The sequence below is a fragment of the Ctenocephalides felis genome, unplaced genomic scaffold (genome assembly GCF_003426905.1).
Source record: "Ctenocephalides felis isolate EL2017-DRISC unplaced genomic scaffold, ASM342690v1 CF-g0.4_SCAFFOLD_03274, whole genome shotgun sequence".
NCBI lineage: Eukaryota > Metazoa > Arthropoda > Insecta > Siphonaptera > Pulicidae > Ctenocephalides > Ctenocephalides felis.
Window position 1 is genome coordinate 1 of NW_020539428.1, and position 22,692 is coordinate 22,692.

The 22,692-nt window shown below is 31.4% G+C and overlaps 2 protein-coding genes across 2 annotated transcripts; both read left to right on the plus strand.

Annotated features, from left to right (window-relative positions):
- Positions 1 to 18,087: 18,087 nt before the first annotated feature.
- LOC113382107 lies at positions 18,088 to 19,312 on the plus strand. The gene is made up of 3 exons (XM_026620660.1): positions 18,088 to 18,867; positions 18,926 to 19,217; positions 19,290 to 19,312. Exons 1-3 carry the CDS (start codon positions 18,088 to 18,090, stop codon positions 19,310 to 19,312), a joined length of 1,095 nt encoding a protein of 364 aa, XP_026476445.1.
- A 98-nt stretch (positions 19,313 to 19,410) lies between these two features.
- Positions 19,411 to 22,446, plus strand: LOC113382108. Its single transcript, XM_026620661.1, has 3 exons — positions 19,411 to 20,407; positions 20,792 to 21,025; positions 21,173 to 22,446. The coding sequence occupies exons 1-3, from the start codon at positions 19,411 to 19,413 to the stop codon at positions 22,444 to 22,446; spliced, it is 2,505 nt and encodes an 834-aa protein (XP_026476446.1).
- Positions 22,447 to 22,692: the final 246 nt, after the last annotated feature.

Sequence of the window (22,692 nt, forward strand, 5' to 3'; positions counted from 1 at the left end):
CAATAACCTACTACACGTATCGTCTGGCGAACCAACCCACTGGCCAGTGATACATACAAAACACCTGACCTCCTCGACTTCTGCATTACAAAAGGCATCCAACCTCACCACATTTCAGCTAAATCAAGTCTTGATCTTTCTTCGGATCACTCACCAGTCATCATCTCATATAACTCTCTGTCTCCTGTCCAATTAAAAAACAGTTACTTAACAAATAACAGCACAAACGGCTTAGCTTTCAGAATTACATTGCTGATTGCTTACATGCAACGTTCATCTGAAAACCACGATGATATAGAAGCAGCAGTGTACAACTTCAACAAAATAATTACAGAAGCAGCAAACTTTTCCACTCAAAAATCCCAGACTTTTACTACGCCTGTTTGTCCTATTTACATCAAGAAACTTATAGCCCAGAATAGAAAACTTCGCAGAATATGGCAATGTACAAGATCTCTAGCCGATAAACATAATCTAAACAAAGCCTCTAGAGAAATCAAACATCTACTGTCTGACTGGCACAATCAAAGAATGGAAAATTTTCTAATAAACCTTTCTACTACCGACAAATCTTTGGAGGGCTACCAATAAATTTAAGCGTCCCACACAAAGCAATCCGCCTATTATTAATAAAAATGGACTAGGGGCTTGCACCGCACAAGATAAAGCCAATCTCTTGCCGATCACTTCGAGAACGTGTTCAAACCTCATTCACCGACTTGTGACCCTTTTCTGGAGCGCCCAATACATAATTTATTAGCCGAAGAAACTAGCAAGAGCCAGCGAACCACCACTCAAATTCAGTCATCTCCGAAGTCATAGGCACAATCGTTCATCAAAATCCGGCAAATCTCCTGGAATCGACAATATTGGTATTAAACCTTTACAAGAACTTCCTCCTATTGCTTATAGATACATAACTATACTTTTTAATGGAATTCTAAGAACTCTCCACTTTCCTAACTGCTGGAAGACAGCAAAAATAATCCTTATACCAAAACCAGGCAAGGCCAACTCTACCTGAGTCATACAGGCCTATCAGCTTTCTCCCATCACTCTCCAAAATATTTGAAAAACTAATCCACATCAAAATTAAAAACCTAATGGTGTCTTCCTCTATCCTTCCCACCCATCAATTCGGCTTCTTAAGTGGGCACTCCACTATTGAGCAAATACATAGAGTGGTTAACTACAAAACATACATGCCTACCAGTGACTCTTTTCCATAATTTGCTACCCAACAAGGATAATGTTAAATACCTGGGACTTCACCTGGATCGAAAACTCACGTGGAAAAAACACACATCTGCCAAAAGCGTAAACAACTCGAAGAAAACATTAGAGTATCGGCAGCCGAAGAGTAAAGATCGTCTACAGGTACAAATTTAAATATTGTGAATAATAGTTTGTTTACCAGTTATGGATACCGAGCCGCCGGATCCCGGCGGCAGACCCTTATCGCCGATATCTGATATAGATATCGACATTGATAATGTGAGTAAGTCACAGTGCGTAAATAATACTTATTATAAAATGGAAGGAGACAAAATACATTGGGTTAATGACACTACCCATATTAGTGATATTAATTCGGTAAATATTAGTAAAATAAATGAAGAAAATATTAATTATAATGAAAATAAGGAAACAAATAGTGATAATTTAACAAGTGTCGGTGCGGAAAGTGTAAATAAAAAATTAAAAACAGATATATCAGTCGCAAATTCAGAACAAAATAGTGTAATATCAAACGAAAACAATGGAATCAACACAAGTTGGTATAATATGTGGTTAAAAGATAAATAGTAGGCGAAAATATTAAAGAAATTAAATACTATTTAGAAACAGACGAAGGTCCATTCATTATTCATGCTGAAAGCAAAGATAAAAATATCGGTAGACTACACCCGATGGCCGTGGGAAGAATATTTCACAGAAATTTAATAAATATTAGTAAAGATATAGAAAATATTAGCGCTATTGGCAAAAACAAGATAAAAATAACATTTAATAATTATAAGAGTGCAAACAGAGTCATCAGAGAAAATCTGCTGGATATTTTTAATATTAAGGCATTCATTCCCAGATATAAACTAGTAAGAACCGGAATCATTTTCGATATAGATCCAGATCTAGAAGAAGAGGAAATAATTTAATTGTATTAGGTGCGATAGCGAAGTTATAAGTATTAAATGCTTAAAAAGTAAAAATAATGAATCAATTAAAGCTAATTCGCAGAGAGTAAAAATTTTATTTAGAGGCAATATGTTACCAGAAAGAGTGTTTATCCATTCAGTAAGTTGTCGGGTTATGCCATATATACAAAGATTAATACAGTGCCACAAATGTTGGAGATTTGGACATATAAAAATACAATGCAGAAGCAAAGAAAGGTGTAAAAAATGTGCAGATGAAGATAACATAAATGCATGCAGAAATGACGAGGAAACTTGCTGCCTATGTTATGAAAGCCATCAAGCAGATAGCAAAACATGCGAGGTATATCTGAAGAATAAAAAAATAAAAGAAATCATGGCAATGCAGAATTCATCTTACGAAGAAACTAAAAAAATTATTCAGAACAACAGATTCAGAAGCAAAAGCAGTTAGCACCTATAATCAATATAAATCCTATCAAAATAACTTTCCAGGTCTTAATAGTAATATGAGAAGCAATACAGATAAACCAAATGCTAATAAATATGAAATATTAGCAAATTTAATAGAAAAAGAACAGGTTTATGACACAGAAAACTTAATGAGAATGAATAAACCAACATATATCTTAAGCAGAAATGATAGAAGAAATTATTATAAAGCAAATTATGAGTATCGAAGAGGTGAATATAAGGAAGATGGAACTGACGTGATTAATTCTCACAAAAGGACACAAAGCAATGAGGATGAAGAAATTTCAGCAGCGCGAAGGACTCAATTGAGGAGCGACATTAAAAACATAATTAAAAAACTAGAAGACAAAAGTATGGTATAGATATAAGCAAGGAAATTAATATGTCGAACATAAAAACAAGATTAGAAATGATAATCGAAAGTTTGGGTAAAGTAAGTTCTCAAGTAGAAAACGCAATAGGAGTTGGTTCTAAAGAAAATGAGAAAACAGATATTAGTGACAATAATTATAGTTGATTAAAAAAACAAATAAATAAATAAATAATAAAAATAAAAATATAAATGAATCAATTAAAAATTTTACAACTGAATTGCAGATCACTAGTATCAAATAGGGAAAGTATTCAACACTTTATGTTCCAAAACCAAATCCACATAGCGGCACTACAAGAAACGTGGCTAAAACCAGGTAGGAATTCTAATTTCTCTGGGTATAAAATATTTCGTGATGACAGAGATGATGGTTACGGCGGGGTAGCTATTTTAGTAAAAAATGAAATTGCTTGCGAAGAAGTCATTTTTTCTAATGATAACGATAATATTCAACTCTGTGCAGTTTTGATAAAAACCCATACGCCATTTTATATAATGTCCGTATATTACTCTCCTAATACAAGTATAGATATGACGGGTTTTAAAAATCTAATAGAACAATGTCAAAGAGCAAGAATTTTGATTTCGGGTGATTTCAATAGCCACCACTTTGCGTGGGGCAGCAATTATACAGACAAAAGGGGTGCTACAATATATGAGTTAATAGAAGATTATTCTTTTTGTATTCTAAATGATGGAAGAACAACAACAATTCAATCAAAATACAAAAGAAGCTCACCAATAGACTTATCATTTTGTTCCAACAATTTAATTAGTTTATTGGATTGGAATATAGTTAATGAGAGTATTGGATCAGACCATCTCCCAATAATTATAACGGCGAATATGTATAAAAAACAATGATATACATTAATATAAATAAACGATGGAATATTAAGAAAGCAAATTGGACAAAATTTGAAGAAAATATTGATAAAATGACAACAACCTTTAATCACACAGAAAGCATCCAGGAAAAATATAAATCTATTACAAACATAATAGAAAAAGCAGCAATAAGTAGTATAAAACAAAATAAACAGAATTACATTAGGACTTTTAGACGTTCTCCGTGGTGGGATGAAGAGTGCATGGAAATCATATCCAAAAGAAAAATAGCATATAAAAAAATGTTAAATAATTTCAACTATAACAACTATATTAATTATCAAAAAATTAATGCAGAGATAAAAATAATGCTTCGCAATAAAAAGAAAAGAAAATGGATAGACTTTACTAACTCCTTGAATAATACCATGCCTATTACACAACTATGGAAAAAAATCAATATATTCTCAAACAGTTAATCTAAAGTAAATTCTTATAATCAAATATCGCAGGATTTTGGATATAATATTTTAAAGAACTATACGCCAGATTATGTTAGAAATTGCATCCGTCACTACAAGAATGATAGACTTCGAAATCGAAATATTAATGCGGAAGCAATAAATTGTCCAATAAATACTGAAGAACTTGATGATGTTTTGAGAAATAAAAAAGATTCTGCGCCAGGAATGGATAACATCCATTACTCTATGATTTCTAAATCCCCTAGGGAATTTAAAAAAATCATTGTAAATCTGTTTAACGAGATAATTAAAAATAATATGATTCCCGAAGATTGGAGAAATGTTTGTTTATTACCACTATGTAAGCCCAATAAATCTCCATTCGACGTCAATTCATATAGGCCGATAGCATTAACGTCATGCGTGGCAAAATCTTTTGAGAAAATACTCAAAACAAGACTGGAATGGTTTATCGAAAACCAAAATCTATTAAGTCCATTACAAATTGGATTTAGAATAGGTAAAAGCACTATGGATATTATAAGCATTATCTCAAACGATATTCATATCTCAAATTCCAATAATAACTTGCAGTAGATATCGAAAAAGCATACGATAACGTAAACCAGGAAATTTTACAAAATAAAATGCGAAAGTTTAAGATTCCAAAACTTATAATGAATTGCGTTATGAATCTTATTTCACAAAAAAGAATTTATATCAAAACTAAGGATGGAATTACAGGGCCAAGAACAACAAATACGGGCATTCTCCAAGGGTCAATACTTAGCCCACTACTATTCAACATTTATACCTCCGATTTGATCAAAATAATAAAATCAAACGATATCAAAATCTTACAGTATGCGGATGATCTGTTTATATATGTCGCAAAACCATCAATTGAGATATGCATAAAAAAGGCTAGTGAAGCAATAAAGAAACTACAAAATTGGCTTAATAAAAACAATCTAAGTATATCCTCAAGTAAAAGTTCAGTAACAATATTCACCAGACACAACAAGTCATACCAGCAAGACCAAATTAGGTTGGGCAGTTTAGACTTTCCCATTAAAAAATGCGTAAAAATACTCGGTGTTTATTTGGATAACAAAATGAGTTTTAAAAATCATATTCAAGAATTATGCAAAAAGGGTGAAAAAGGATTAAACATTTTAAGAAAACTAGCTAATACTAGTTGGGGAGCTTACCCAGAATCGTGCTTGATGATATATAAGTGTTTAATAAGATCTCAAATGGACTATGGATGTTTTATTTACGGCACAATAAACTCTTCTGAAATGCAAAAATTAAATAGATTGCAATATTCAGCACTCAGATTGAGCCTAGGAGCTCTAAAATCAACTCCTACAAATAGCTTACTTGCGGAAGCAGGTGAAATAGCTTTTCATCTGAGAATCCAAATGTTATCAAATAAATATCTTACGAAAAAATTTAATTCGGCATGCGAAGAAATTCCAAATCAATTACAAGTATTATCAAATCACCATATTACCAACAAATTTTGGTTCAAGAAAAATACTCCACCATTATTATCAAGTTTTTTTTTTCAAAAAATTTGATGAATATATAACTATAAATAAGATCATACCACTTTTTGAATTTCCTTGGATAATTCAGTTTGAGAAACCCGATACAATATTTACATCGTTTCCAATTGAACCGAATATATTAAACATTGGCGTCAGAAACAGGGAATTGGAGACTTACATAAATGAAAAATAGCCTGATCACATACAAATCTATACAGATGGGTCACGGGGACAAGGAAAAACAGGTTGTGCTATTTACATCCCCAATTTTAATTATAAAAGAAAAGTGAGGTTGCCGGACATTGCATCAATTTTCACTGCAGAAGTGTTAGCAATTTATTTAGCATTAGAGTATATCAAGCAAAATAACATCAATAAAGTGATTATTCTTTCGGACAGCAAAGCAGCTTTAAAATCTATCAACAAGCCAAATATTAAATCAAATAAACTTATCTTAAAAACTACAGAAATTATAATACAACTAACTAGAGATAAATTTTCAATTAAATTATTATGGGTAAAAGGTCACTCCAACATATTTGGTAACGACATAGCCGACAATCTTGCGAAAGAGGCATGGGATCTAGACGTGGACCCTTATAAAGTTCCATGTACTGATCTATTTTATTGGATAAAATCACAAACTATTAAAACTTGGCAAGAGGAGTTTATAACCTTATCTAAAAGGAAGGAAAGGCTATATGCTGCAATTAATCCATCTCCAAAATTTAATACATGGTTTAATAAAAGATTAGACATCGATAGAAAATTGATTTCAATATTCTGTAGAATGCGATTCAATCACACATTGTGCAAGGATCAGTTATACCGGTTTCGGATAGTAGATAACAACAAATGCATATGTGGAGCTGCAGAAACAATAGATCACTTATTTTGGCAATGCCATCTTCATAATGAACATCGTAATAAACTATACAAATTTCTGAGTGAAAAGGGAATATCATTTCCAATAAATACATTCATATTAGTCGCCTCAAATAATATACAAATTTATAAAATCGTTATGGACTTTATTCGTAAATGCAAAATAAAAATTTAAGTTTCACTTTATTGATATCTGTGTGTATATGTAAGTATGTGTATGTGTATATATAAATATGTATGTGCATGTGTGTATGTGTATATGGGTGCATTCGACTTGGACGCTTACGCGCTGTGAGCGCGCCATGAGCGCGCTTTCATCGTTCGACTTGGCGCTGTGAGTGTCACATAAGCACGCTCGTAGCATCATCGTAGCATGTTCGTAGCACATATTTTGCGCTCAAACGTGCTCACGCCACGGAGGTGAGGCACGTGAAAGTGTCATGGCCGTTTATCAAAACGAATGCATGGAATGCATAATCTAATCCTAATTTCATTTATTCATAGTTCAATTCTCAGTTCAATAAGTACGCAAAAATGGCGAGCTGTGCATTACAATCATTTTCTGTTGATTTATTTGATTCAGAAACAAATAAAAATTTCTAATAAATTATTTATTATTTGACAGACAGTTGCCGCCATTTTGATGCTTATTGACGCTCACAGTTTCCAAAACGAACGGAATTTAGTTATCGATTCTGAGCGCTTATCGGCCAAGTCGAACGCTAAAAATTCGTGCTTATAAGCGTGAGCGCTCACAGCGCGTAAGCGTCCAAGTCGAATGCACCCTATATGTATCGATATGTATATAGTTAAGTTTAGATATGTATATAGTTATAATTAATATTATAAATGTCTGTAATGTGCTAGATAACCATAAGGTTGAAGCCAAATAAATAAATAAATAAAAAAAAACTCGAAGAAAAGCGAAGCAAAGAATATAGTTGATATATTGGTTGATGGGTCGTAAATCTAAAAGTGTTGATGTCAAATAAAGTTTTGATATACAAATCAATACTCAAACCCATTTGGACCTATGGGATTCAGCTCTCAGTGGCACAGCCAGCCACTCAAATGTAGAGATCTTACAGCGGTTCCAAAATAAAATGCTTAGGCAAATTGCCAACGCACCTAAATACACCCCCAACTGGCTACTCCATGATGAACTGGGTGTCTCTTTCATTAGAGACGAGATTCCTAGACTTTGTCTAAAGTATTGTAATAGGCTCACCTTTCACCCAAATAACCTTGCAAGAAAGCTGCTAGAACCAATCCAATTCAGAAGACTGAAAAAGAACTACCCCAACGACTTGTTTTAGGTTTAATAATAAGTACTAATTTTTATTTTTCTTTTTACTTTGTATTATCTATATATCATACTGCAAAGAACTGCATCACTGGATGCAGATCTTAGCTTTTTCTTTCTTTGTTAAATTCTAAGTCATGCAATTGATTTTATATCTCCTGTAGATAGATGATCAAATAAAATTATTAAAATATATATATATATATATATATATATATATTATATATATATCTTTTTTCTTTTAACCGGAAATGAAATTTGTAGTTATCAGGTTGGCAACAAAGTAAGTAAGTACGCATTTTTATTAGAATTTGCAGTTATAGTTGGCAACTAAGTAAGTGCGCATTTTGTTATAAAATCGAAGACAATTTTTGTGTGGAATTAAAAAAACTTTGTTTTGTATACCATTTTGATCGATGACCTTTTGTTATCTTCCAAGAAGCATCATTGTCCCAAGTTTATAAAACTTCTAGTTTTTATTATCAAAAACTGACTTAAGCACAATTTGACACCATATTTTTTTAAATTCTTGCAAATTTAAAAGAGTTTTAATCTGATGGTTTGTGATCAGGAATATTTGTTGGATATGGAATTTTTTTTAAACCAAACCCCAATAATTTTTAAACAAAGTCAAATTGTTTCTATTAGCCGAATCGATTATTTCTTTAATTGGGTTGTTCGAAACTTTAACTGGACAATCAGAGCAGCATTGAGTGAAAAATCACCAGAATGACATTTTCCTAACCAATTTCTTTTGTGGTTTTATGACACCATAAACAGCACCTAACATTTGGGAGAATCGTTTTTCTCTTTGTAGAAATAAAAATGCATACTATGATTAAAATGTTTGTTTTGATATTCCATCTGTCAACGAAACAACGAAAACTACATGACCCATCAAAAAAAAAGTATTTTGTACTAATTGAATTGAGTTTCTTACTATACAATATGTGTATACACAAACACAAATGTGTATTACATCTACTCAACAAACCTAAATAATCATTTGAAGCAATCGAACATAAGAGTAAAAGCCGCACTTAGTGCCAATAAACCTTGTACTATTTGAGGATACAATCAAAATTAGTTTGTTTTGAATTAATTCCATGTGTAGTATCTTTAGTTACTGACAGTGAGTAAAAAACTCGATTCGAATCGAACTTCGAAAAATTTACGATTTTTCGCTTTTAAAGCCTTGTATCAAACTCTGTTCGCGTTAAACTTCGCAATTAACTTTAGTAGTATATATCACTTTTCTTGTGTATATTTCAAGTCATATCTTGTCACTGACCTTAAAGCACCTGTGCCAAGCAGTCAGAAACTTGATTCAACTAATTGTTTGGTAATTTTCGTAAATTTGAAAATAGAAGTTTAAATCAGTGAAGTGCCATTTGAACCCTGAGAATTATTGCATTTCGCAACTTCTCTTCAAAATTCTCTTTCATAATGTTTAGTTTTATATAAGCAATTTATCGCATATCTCGTTGTCAGATTATGATGGATAGTTGTAATTTTATTATAAAGTAATGAGGAAAAACAAATTCAAGCTGATCTTTTTAAAAAGTCAGGTCGATCCGGGATAAAAAACATAACTCCGGCGCCAGTGAAGTACCGTCCCGGCCAAACCGGGATACCTTAGGTAATTCTAAAAAGCATTTTTATGTAAATGTTTTACCGATACTATTCTGCATTACATTCAAATCACCAAAATTTTCAAATTGCCTCCCCTGAATTTATAAATTGCCCCCCGGTGGGGCGTGCGCTCCATGTTGGGAAACACTGAACTATATAGTGATTGTAATTTTGTATTTGAAAATGTTTAAAACAATTGTTATTAACCATTGATCAATTTTTATTGATTACTGATTTTTTTCCTCGGATATTTAATTCTGGTACGGGAAGTTCCAACAATTTGCCTTAAGGCACGATGCCATACACCACTAGTTATGAACCCTTTTTGGCAATAGATATCATAGTGTTATAAAATATACTAAAATGTCACGGCCATACGGCAAATAGTTTAATGCTAAAAATTCATCAGTTTGAGAAAATATTACAGTAAAATTTGTGTCAAAAGTTGCTTTTGTGATGGGACGAGTCAAACATTACCAATTCTTTAAAATTTAAAATAGAGCGGGCGCTGCAAGGAGTCGAGTGTACATAATATGAGGGCAAACTCTCTGCAGATTCTTTTACCTGAGATGCCAAACAAAAAGAAAACCCATGTTACCAGCATTTTTCCTGGTAGGATTTTCCTGTACCTGCCTTTCTTTGTTACGCACACCTAATTTTCGGCGCCTAATGTTTTTTTATTCATATTCACAATATATAATATAATATTATATATTTATATTCATTTGTAAATAATTTTTCATTGAAACAAAAGTGAAGAACGGATGATTTGGTCGCAAAATTAAAACCATCATATTTGTTAGAAAATATTCAGAAAAAAAAATTTTGGAATAATTAAAAAGAAAAAAATCGCGAAAAAATAAAAATATAATACAGGCTTTACCCCGAGTGAAATTTAAATAGGGCACGCATCAGGGCTGGCTCAAAATTAAGTAAGGTCTAAGTACGGCGAACTGTTCCGGCCCCTACCCGGTAACCGTAAATGGTCCCTATAAGAATACGGAGCTTGGCCCTTATTTCAAAATTACCATAAGGCCCTGAAAATGATAATTGACATTGCCCAATAGAAAAATACATATATTAAATTTTTGTAATAATTCTATTGTTGACAATAATAGTAATATTGTATCTGTCAGTTATTATAGAATAAAATGTGCAGATATATACACAAAAATAAGAAAAACATGAAAAGACATAAAATTATATAAGATTTTTATTATTCATCTTTGTGTCGATATTTTCCTTGTCCCAATCACGTAAATAATAAATTATTATTTTTAAGAACTGGATTGCACTTAAGTTCTAATCGGAGTTAATCTTGTATTATTTCCAAATTCCGTATATATTTCATCTGTAATAAAATGTATAACCATAAATAAATAAAATAATAGTTAATTTAACCCTTTCGACTCGGATGCCGCCGCTCCGGCGGCATACTCATTTTACCGTTGTGCTCGGATGCCGCCGCTCCGGCGGCATAATATGTTTTACCGTTCCGCTCGGATGCCGACACTCCGGCGGCAAATCGTGTCGTCGCAAACTAAACTTACAACGTTTAATTTGTTTTAATTTTTTTTTTAAATTAATTTACTACTACATTTATTTGTTGATTGATTTATTAATTTTATAAATAAATATATAACAAAATTAATTTATTTGCTCATGATCCCCATAATTCTAATAAAGATCTGTGCAGAAATGATTTTTTAAACAATATAGCATGGTTTTGAGTGCATTTTTTTTAATTTTCAATTTTTTTTATTTTATTATCACAATAACTATATTTAAAAGCAATATAACCACATTTTGAAAAAATCCGATACAAAAAAAAATCCGAGTTGAGAGATAAGTATAGCGCTATAATATTCCGAGCGCAGCGTACCGACTAGCAGTCCGACTCCCGAGTGGAAAGTGTTAATATTCCATATCTACCTCATAATATTTTTTATGTATGTATATATATATATATATATATATATATATATATATATATATGATTTAGTAGTTAATTTTGATGTTAAAATATATGAGTGAGTTCTTGAGGGCGATACATCAAACAAAGAAAAGGCAAAGATTTATAAAATAATCTTTAATTCCAAACGTTTCGACATTCAATTTAATGTCATTATCAGTGGATCTAAAAACAGTATGAAAATTAGTATATCTAGGTAATTATAATATATGTGGATTGGTATAGTAATTATAAAATGAGAGAAAAATTAACAAACAGCAAATATATATATATATATATATATATATATATATATATATTAGAGATGGGTAACTCACTCCGGAGTTATCACTCAGATACAACTCCTACCTCGGAGTGAATCCGAGTGGAGTTGTCTCGCCGGATTTGTCATATCCGACTTCCCTAAACTGGTTGTTTTTTCAATGATTGTTGTGATTGAATTTTGAAGGACTAATTGTAAAATACTATAATTTGTAACTAGTAATATTTATTTTATGTTAATAACAAGTTATAAGTGTATTTACAATAATTTTAATATGTTTTTTGATAACGTATTGATTGATTTTATTTATTATGTGATTTTCGACTGATGATTTTTTGTTTATATATCAATATAACCGCATGCTTTAATTGGCGCGAACACTAGTACTAAGGAAGCTGTCGCTTTCTCGTCTTCTAAACAGGCAGTTTTATGACCTTTTAGGTATACGTTTTTTCCCAGAAAATACAAAAATATTACTTCAAAGATACAGAACAATGAAATTGTGTTCAATTGTGAATAACTCCAATGTATAATTTATTGAATAGAAAGGGGTCATATTTCTAACTACGACAATCTTTGGCCGTGAATTTGGACACATTTAGTCTGTTTTTTCCATAGCCTGAAATAACAATACTTTTTAGAGTGTAAAATATATCAGTGACGTCAATGTATTTAAGCAGCAAAAAATATTTATATTATATTATTACTTTTACACAATTATATAATTGTATAAAAGTAATAATATGCTAATCGAACTACCTGATATAATATTAATTCTCGAATGGAAATAGCAGAAGAAAAAATTATAAAGCAGAAGTAATATTATTTGATGAAAATATTTTATGATAAATGTTTTGCTTTTATTACAAAGTTTACTACATTATTTTTATATAAAATTATTCCAAAAAATCAATTATTTTCTCATCAAAAGAAAGTTTTGCGTTTTTACTTTGGTCAACACTGTTAAAATTACGAGTCGTTGAGTCGATCATGTGGTCGACCGAAAAGTTTTACAACTCGTCATTTATTTGTGAATTTTTTAGAAAAATTATTTTATTATTATTCTTTTAATTTTATTTTATTCATAAATTTTCATTTAAAAAAATTAAATGGGATTTGGCAAATCCTTAGATGCATAAACAACGCACTCGACGCATTTGTGTCGAGTATTTTGGTTTCAAAGTTGTCGTAGTCGTGGAGTTGTTAAGCGGATATAACTCCTCCCTGAAGCGGAGTTAAATCCGAGTCGATCCGGCTTCGGATATGATAAGCCCATCTCTAATATATATATATATATATATATATATATATATATATATATATATATATATATATATATATGAGTAAGTTCTTCAAGGGCATACATCAAATAAAAGGCAAAGATTTAGAAGTTAATCTTTAATTTTTCACCCACTAGTTTGGAACGCACATCAAATATTGTTTATAAATTAAAATGCAATGATTGTGATTCCATTTACATAGGTGAAACTGGACAAAATTTAATAAAACGACTAAAACAACATGATAATAACTCTAAAAACCCACGACAAAATCAAACCATGATAACAGAACATATAAAAAATTTTAAACATTCTTTTGACTTTTATAACGCTAGTATACTTTATCACGAACGGAACATTATTCAGAGAAGATTTGCTGAATCTTGTCTAATCAGCATTTCCAAATTTTGTGTTAATAAACGCCATGATGCCTCCTTACTCTGTGAAAATTATCAGGTGATACTTAATAATATTTCCAAATTTGTTTCCTCTTAACCTACGTAATTCCGAACCTGTAAACCTACCCTTACGCGGTCCGATCCCGAACTTTGATTCTTAGCCTCTCACCCATACTTCGAAACACTGATTGTAAAAAACCCGCCAACTATTCCTTCAAACGGTCTCTTCAAATAATTTTTAAACACATGTTACTACAGCCTCGGGCTCTGTCATATAAACTACGTTCTCTGTGCAAAATATATTATATATTTCACAAATATTTTGCTATGCTCTGTTCAACAAAATAATATAAAAAAACAAGTTAATGTATATATGATAGTGCAAAATTATGTTCCTTGCGCTAGCTACTGATGTAAGACCATATTTATGTAGGTTACCTTCATTGTCTATATATGTGTATGTGTCTGTATTGCATATGTATGTATATGTATATATATATATATATATATATATATATGTGTGTATGTATGTATATATGTATATGTGTATGTATATGTATGTATATATGTGTATATATGTCCGTATGTATATGTTTATATACATATACGTATTATTCGTATGTATATATGCATATGTGTACGTGTTTGTACATGTATATCATATATACATGTTTGTTTGTGTGTATATTTATGTATATATATTACGCTTTTGTATGTTTGTATATATTTCTTTTTACTTTTCATTTCTCTTGTTTATCTATCTGTTAAGTATAATTGTTATTGTTATAATTATATGACTTATATCTATAGTTCTTATTCCAATTTCTGTCATTTTTTCCTAGTTTATATTAAATTTTCAATATTCATTCTGTAGATCCACTGATGATGACATAAAATACTATGTCGAAACGTTTGGAAAAATTAAAGATTAACTTCTAAATCTTTGCCTTTTATTTGATGTATGCCCTTGAAGAACTTACTCATATTTCTCAACATCAAAACTAACTTCTTTAACATATATATATATATATATATATATATATCTTATATATAAAATTCTTCTGTAACAATGTAAGTTTCATATTTCCTCCTAAACTATAATTCGGATTTTCATGAATCTTCCTGAAGTTTGTTCGGGAAATTTTTTAGAATGTTTTGATTCATAGATTGTTAGTTAGATTGTAGAAATAAATGGAAAAAATTACAAAAAACCGCTTATCATTGTTTGACCTTTAAAATATTTTGGGCATTGCAATTGTCATCTGTCAAAAATTTCGCTTCACTCATGACATTATATTAGAACATGTATTTAAATTCATGATTATGAATAAAAATTATGAATATTATTGCCGAAAAGCAGCTGAGATGTGACAGAAATTAAATAAAGTATCTTTTTTCGAGATACAATTATATATTTCAGTTTAACAGATGTTGAAATACAAATGTATTTAAAAATTTTCTTTGAAGGTTATGATTTATGTTTAATTAAAAGCAGATCAAAAATTGCAAAGGATATTATTACGGAAATTCAACTAAAGTATGTCTATATGTAAAAAATTTACACGTTAACCAAATGTAGAGATATATCAAAAACAGATAGCAAGTTTTGCAACAGAAATACATTAATGTTTCTAATATGCAGCTAAATTTGACTATATATGTGACAACAAACATAATATCAATCATTTAACATATTGGAAGCAATTAATTAGTACCCAAAAGCTTGCATAATAAACTGTATAGTATCTAATATAGTAAAAAATACAATATTGTGGAACATACATACATATTTGATTTTTTAATACAGTAATATTGTATTCTTTTCAATACATAATATTATTATGACAAAACATATTTTACTATTTAATTAAATTTAGTACAATCGCACAAGCATACATGTCAACAATAATCAATTTAAACATAATCAAAAGGTCTTGATACAAAAGCATCATTTTGTTTCAAACCTGGTGTCTTTCTTTCCAATGTGTAGAACTCAATCTGATAATACCTCCTACAAACCATGTCTTTTCTGCATAGACTCCTATTTAATGTCTCGAAGCACTATTTCAAATGATTGGTATGACAATGCTATTCAATTACTGTATGCTTAACAATTCACTCACTTTTTATCGTCTCACACAATGAATGTATATAAGCAATCTCAGCCCACTACGCTCAAACATTTATTAAATAAGGAATAAAATCAACCATATTCGACGTCTCAATAATATCTTTTTCTGTTTATACATACTGAAATGTGTCATCGAGTCTCTTTTTCTTCAAGCACTATTACAAATGATTGGTATGACAATGCTATTCAATTACTGTATGCTTAACAATTCACTCACTTTTTATCCTCTCACACAATGAATGTATATAAGCAATCTCAGCCCACTACGCTCAAACATTTATTAAATAAGGAATAAAATCAACCATATTCGACGTCTCAATAATATCCTTTTCTGTTTAGACATACTGAAATGTATCATCGAGTCCCAAATTATACAACTATGCAGCATGTTATTATAAAGTGACAAATCAGATTATCATCTCTTTCTTCTAGATAATGCAGCTGCCTGAATTTTTTGTTATGGTATATCAAATGTATGCTCAATTTTAATGTTTTCCATTACAATTTTTATGGATTTGTGTAAATATACCCAAATTGAATATTTTTTATGATATCATTAAGTTGTTCTTAGCGAGTAGACAGTTTCCCATAGTTGGGTAAAATGCCACATCTGGCAACATGTACAGAAGCAGGAAATCCAATACATACATTGATAATTTTTTTATCATGACGAACTGCTTGAATCTGATACTAAACAAGATTTATAAAATACATGAAAATATAAAAACACATATAGAACTAGATATAGAACATTACTGCATTTTAATAGAATAATATCCTCTTTGATTCATATATGATTTTTAATATCTTGCTGATTTAACTATTCGAATGTAGCAGCCATCGGGTAAACCAATCATATTTGTAAAGTCATTTTGGCAATGCCTAATTTCTCATTATTGTCTGGCCATTTTATGAATTTTAGAGACATATTTCACAGAAAAAATTCTTGGCACTATTACATGCAGAGTACTATAACTTATATCAAAGCGATCACTAAAATCTCTATAGCTGTCAGTTTGATGTCCCACAAACCTATGAAAATATTAGTACCTAAAATTATAATTAATGGTGATTTGTTTTGACAATTAATGGTGATTTGTTTTGGTTAAGCAATAAAATTCATTTATTTTCCTGATGCAGATAGGCTCATATTTTACTAAACTGTTGCGTCATATTTATTTCTATTTTAATATTCACCGTGTTCGTATGTTTGTGATATCTTGCACTTAGCTAGAGATGTTCTGCCAATTCTAAAGTCTTCCAGAAATTGTATCTATTCATACAATGGCTCCATTTTTTCTGTCAAAATCACATTATAGTTTTACATAAATTGATTATAAATAAAATTGTGCTTGACGAATTAAGTACTTATTATTAAAACTTTGTTATTAATAAATGATGGTATTTTACATACCAAGACATTCTTTTTTTTCAACTTTAACAAACTGTAACAAATGTAACTGATGGTAATCGTTCTTAAAAAAAATCATGAAACAATTCTTTGCCACTCATTATGTTTTATTTATTATACTCAATGTTTAATTGAATATTATAGAAAGTTAGTCATTAAATATTGACTGCTTTGACTCAAGATCAACAACTTAAACTAACCATACGAATCTTATTAACTGGACTATGCAGTCGAGCATAGGTAAAGAAAATCACAATCAGTTTGAGAATTGAGAGGAAGCCTATGATATATTCATATACTCTTTTATCTATGGATATATTCATTTAGAGATATGACAGTTGAAGAAATATCAATTTACTTATAATTCGAATTTAAATGTTGATAACACTTACATATCACGATATTTATACAAACATTAACCTATAAATCTGAAAAAAAAGAATAAGATAAATATAATGAATATGAAATATAATGAATTAAATGTATTATAATGAATGTTGATGTCAACGCGTTCAGCGTTCTTTGGTAAAAATCATGTCCATATTGTGCTCTATTTTGTGTTAATATTTCTAAGAAAAAAATATATAGCCATGTACAACTAGATTTTTTTTAAAACTAAATATTATAAAATTATCAAAGCGAGTTAGTTCGATAGATGTCTCTGCGCCCGCTAAGAGTGTCTTATCCCTGTTAACTTGATAGGATGTGGCTAAGTACGGAAAAGTAGAGTCCAGGAGAGTCTATGCTATCTTGATTAATTGGCGATAAATATAATTTGTTTTTGGTGTGTAATGTGAAAATAATAGTTTAAGAAAGTGGCTTAATAAGAATCAGTTATAATACAGTATTAGTGGAAGATATTGGTATTCTTCAGTTATAGTTTTAGTACAATTTGAGAGTGAGATTAAGTGATTCACATTATCCAGCGGGTTATAATATTTAGGATTTTCTTTTATCGTGCCACGATGCCACGAATTCGCAGAGGGGCAAGTAATTTTGGAAGACGTACTCGGCAAGCTCGAGCGATCTATGAACGAAGATTGAATAGGACCCATGAACAACATATGATGGACAATATGAATTTGAGAGAGCAAGTAGCAAATACACGTGCCAATGAAAGTTTAGAGAGACGTACTCAACGACTGACAGATATGGCATTAAGAAATCGAGAGGTGCAAGGAAGTGCGACCGCCGCCATTAGAGAAAATAATCAACGACGAGTTAATAATCACAGAGCACTGGTACGTGCATCACTTTTGCGCCTGGCGTTTAATTATGATCCTGAAATTGATTATTCATCACACTCTTTAATTACCATTGGTAATATGGACAAAGTATGTAAACATTGCCATGCTCTAAAATTCAAAGGAGAATCAGCAGGTTTATGTTGCGCATCAGGGAAAATTATATTGACAAAATTAACAACACCACCGGAACCTTTAAAAACTCTACTAGATGGAACAACGTCTCAATCAAAAATATTACTGAAAAAAATTCGCAAATTCAATTCATGTTTTCAGATGACGTCTTTTGGTGCTACGAAAGTATTTGAAAATGAAGATGGTCGAAATTTCGAATCAACATTTAAGATACAAGGTCAAGTTTACCACCAAATCGGTTCATTGTTTCCCATGCCTGATGTGAATCCGAAATTCTTACAGATTTATTTTATGGGCGATGATGAACGACAAACAAACATGCGATGCGAATTTAATCACATACAGCTTATGAAGGAAAGAGATATTGTAAACTCTTTGGAAATATTTTTTTAAAAACCATAACCAGTTGTTGCATTTGTTTAAGACTCTTTCAAGTAGACTAGAAAACGATGATTACGCTATTATTATTAGAGCAGACAAAGTGCCGGTTGGAGAACATGCTGGCGCATATAATGTTCCAACAGTCAATGAAGTCGCGGTCGTAATAGCTGGTGATCTATGTGAGGGGCGTGATATACGTATACAACGGAGAGATAATACCATGCAGATAATACAGGACAGTCATCGTTCTTATGATGCTTTGCAGTATCCATTGATATTTTGGAAAGGTGAAGATGGGTACCATTTGAATATTAAACAAAGGGATCCAAATACAGGTAAAAATCTTATTTTTATAAAAAAAATTCAAATAATAATAATTAAAATAATTTTATTATATTTTATTCCAGGTGCAGAACTTGCCAAAAAGTAAGTGCCATGGACTTTTACTGCTACCGATTAATGATTCGAGCTAATGAAGAAAATAACATCCTTAAATGCAGACAGCTATTCCATCAGTTCGTGGTCGACATGTATGTGAAAATTGAGAGTGAGAGATTGAGATTCATAAAGTTTAATCAAGCCAAACTCCGCGCTGAGGAATACATACATTTGCGTGATGCAGTACTTGGTAATGTAGATGCAATGAATGATATTAGTCATATTGGTACTGCATATATTCTTCCATCTTCTTATATTGGAAGTCCGCGACATATGCAGGAGTACATTCAAGATGCTATGGCTTATGTTCGTGCATATGGCAGACCTGATCTGTTCATTACCTTTACGTGCAACCCCAAATGGGATGAAATAAAAAAATTGCTGATGCCGGGACAAACAACGATGGATAGGCATGATATAACTGCACGAGTTTTTAAACAGAAGTTGAAATCATTGATGAATTTGATAACGCATCATTCTGTTTTTGGTGAAACACGCTGTTGGTTATACTCAGTAGAATGGCAGAAAAGAGGTTTACCCCATGCACATATTTTGTTGTGGTTAATTGATAAGGTACGTTCTGTAGAGATTGACAATATTATCTCAGCAGAAATTCCTGATAAAAATGTTGATGAGGAATTGTTCGATATTATAACTACTAACATGATACATGGTCCATGCGGTACTCTCACCATTATGTCACCATGCATGGTGAATGGAAAATGTACAAAACATTTTCCAAAATCATTTCAAAACGATACTATCACCGACATTGATGGTTACCCCGCTTATCGGCGACGTGACGTTGACAATGGTGGACAATGTTTTGAATTGCGACTGTCGAATGGCGGGGTAATAGATGTTGATAATCGATGGGTAGTTCCTTATTCGCCTTTGCTATGCAAAACCTATAAAGCACATATAAATGTCGAACTATGCAGCTCGGTGAAGTCAATAAAATACATATGCAAATATGTTCATAAAGGGAGCGACAAAGCGATATTTGCAATTAAAAGTATTAATGAGAATGATGAAATAACCCGATATCAAATGGGTAGATACGTCAGTAGCAATGAAGCTATTTGGCGTATTTTTTTTTCCCATACACGAAAGGAATCCATCTGTGGTACATTTGGCTGTGCATTTGGAGAACGGTCAGCGGGTATACTTCACAGAAAACAATATATTACAACAAGCTTTGACTGCTCCGAAGACCACTCTAACTGCATTTTTTAAACTTTGTAATAGATCAGATATTGCTGGAAGATTTGCTAGAACATTATTATATACAGATATACCTAAATATTTTACATGGGATAAAAAATTAAAAGATTGGGTACCTAGAAACGAGGTATTCCTGTTTTAGGATTCGAAGGCATATATATGACAAACAATTTGGGTAGATTGTATACTGTTCATCCTAAGCAACGAGAATGCTTTTATTTACGTTTGTTGTTGATTAATGTTATAGGACCAAGATCATTCCAAAATTTGAGGACAGTCAATGGAATTTTATATGAAACTTTTTATGATGCGTGCCGTGAGTTGCACTTATTGGAGAATGATAATCAATGGGACATGACTCTTGCAGATGCAGCACTGATTTCATCTGCACATCAAATTCGACAATTATTTGCAATAATATTAACAACATGTTTTCCATCAGATGCATCTGCACTATGGAATACACATAAAGACCCAATGAGTGAGGATATTTTGCATCGGTATAAAATTAATAATCAAGATAATAATCATGAATTTTCTGAACAAATATATAACGAAGCCTTAATAATGATTGAAGATATTTGTATCCAAATTACGAACATGTCGTTAATTCAATTTGGCATATCAGCACCGAGCCGAGCAGCAGTAGATATCATGAACAGCGATGTTCAACGTGAACACCAGTTTGATAAAACTGCTTTAGCTACTTTTGTTGCTAATAATGAAATATTGCTTACTGCCGAGCAACAAAGTGTATATGATCAAATCAATACGTCAATTGAGGCACAGCAGGGCGGATTCTTTTTTTTGGACGCACCCGGAGGCACTGGCAAAACATTTATTATTTCACTGATTCTTGCGCGTGTGCGGTCACAAAATAATATTGCGTTGGCAATAGCTTCATCAGGAATTGCAGCGACATTACTTGAAGGAGGACGAACTGCGCATTCGGCATTCAAGTTACCTTTAAATGTTCATGTTAATCCAGAAGCAATGTGCAACATAAAGAAGAAATCAGGAATGGCGAAAGTTTTGCGAAAATGTAAAATAATCATCTGGGATGAATGTACTATGGCGCACAAACATTCGCTTGAAGCTCTTGATAGGTCACTGAAAGATATCAAAAATAATAATTGTCTTTTTGGTGGCTGCCTATTGCTACTGTCTGGCGATTTCAGACAGACATTGCCCATTATTCCACGAGCGACGCGTGCTGATGAAATAAATGCCTGCTTAAAAAAGTCTTATCTGTGGCGCCACGTGAAGAAATTATATCTCAGGGTTAACATTCGTGTTCAATGTCTAAATGATGCACTGGGGTCAAAATTTGCACAACAATTATTGGATATTGGTAATGGCAGAATTGATTTTTATGAAAATACAGAGTACATTCAATTCCCTGATAATTTTTGTAATATGGTTGATAGCAAAGCCAAACTTATAGAAAATATTTTTCCAAATTTAAAGGATAATCATAAAGATCATAAGTGGCTACAAGAACGAGCAATTTTAGCAGCAACGAATTTGGATGTAGACGAAATGAATTTAAAAATACAACAGATACTGCCAGGATATGAATTCACATTTAAATCAGTTGATACTGTTATTGATCCTGATGAAATCGTCAATTATCCAGTCGAATTTTTAAATTCTCTTGATTTACCAGGAATGCCGCCGCACAAATTACTATTGAAAGTTGGTTCTCCAATTATATTATTAAGAAATTTAAATGCCCCAAAATTATGCAATGGCACAAGATTAGCAATAACAAAAATTATGGGAAACATTATAGAGGCAATTATTCTGGGTGGAAAATTCAAAGATGATGTTGTTCTTCTGCCTAGAATACCACTAATTCCTTCGGATTCAGTAATACCTTTTAAAGACTGCAGTTTCCTATAAGATTGGCATATGCTATGACCATAAACAAGTCACAAGGGCAGACAATGAACTTTTGTGGTATAAATTTAGAAAATCCGTGCTTTAATCACGGACAACTATATGTTGCTTGCTCAAGAGTAAGAAACCCAAATAATTTATATATTTATACACCAAATAATCTCACCAAGAATATTGTATATCCTTTGGCATTACAATAAACTCTACTACATTAAAGTTTAAAATAAAAAAAGAATTATATACTATATT

What these genes read in the sequence shown, in the direction of transcription:
- LOC113382108 (XM_026620661.1), top strand. Translation starts at nt 19,411, where the DNA reads ATGTATGTGAAAATTGAGAGTGAGAGATTGAGATTCATAAAGTTTAAT. An exon ending in TAGCAATGAAGCTATTTGGC is followed by an intron (nt 20,408 to 20,791) that starts GTATTTTTTTTT and finishes TTAATGTTATAG; the next exon opens with GACCAAGATCATTCCAAAAT. An exon ending in TACACATAAAGACCCAATGA is followed by an intron (nt 21,026 to 21,172) that starts GTGAGGATATTT and finishes TTGGCATATCAG; the next exon opens with CACCGAGCCGAGCAGCAGTA.
- LOC113382107 (XM_026620660.1), top strand. Translation starts at nt 18,088, where the DNA reads ATGCCACGAATTCGCAGAGGGGCAAGTAATTTTGGAAGACGTACTCGG. An exon ending in TTATGAAGGAAAGAGATATT is followed by an intron (nt 18,868 to 18,925) that starts GTAAACTCTTTG and finishes CATTTGTTTAAG; the next exon opens with ACTCTTTCAAGTAGACTAGA. An exon ending in ACAAAGGGATCCAAATACAG is followed by an intron (nt 19,218 to 19,289) that starts GTAAAAATCTTA and finishes ATTTTATTCCAG; the next exon opens with GTGCAGAACTTGCCAAAAAG.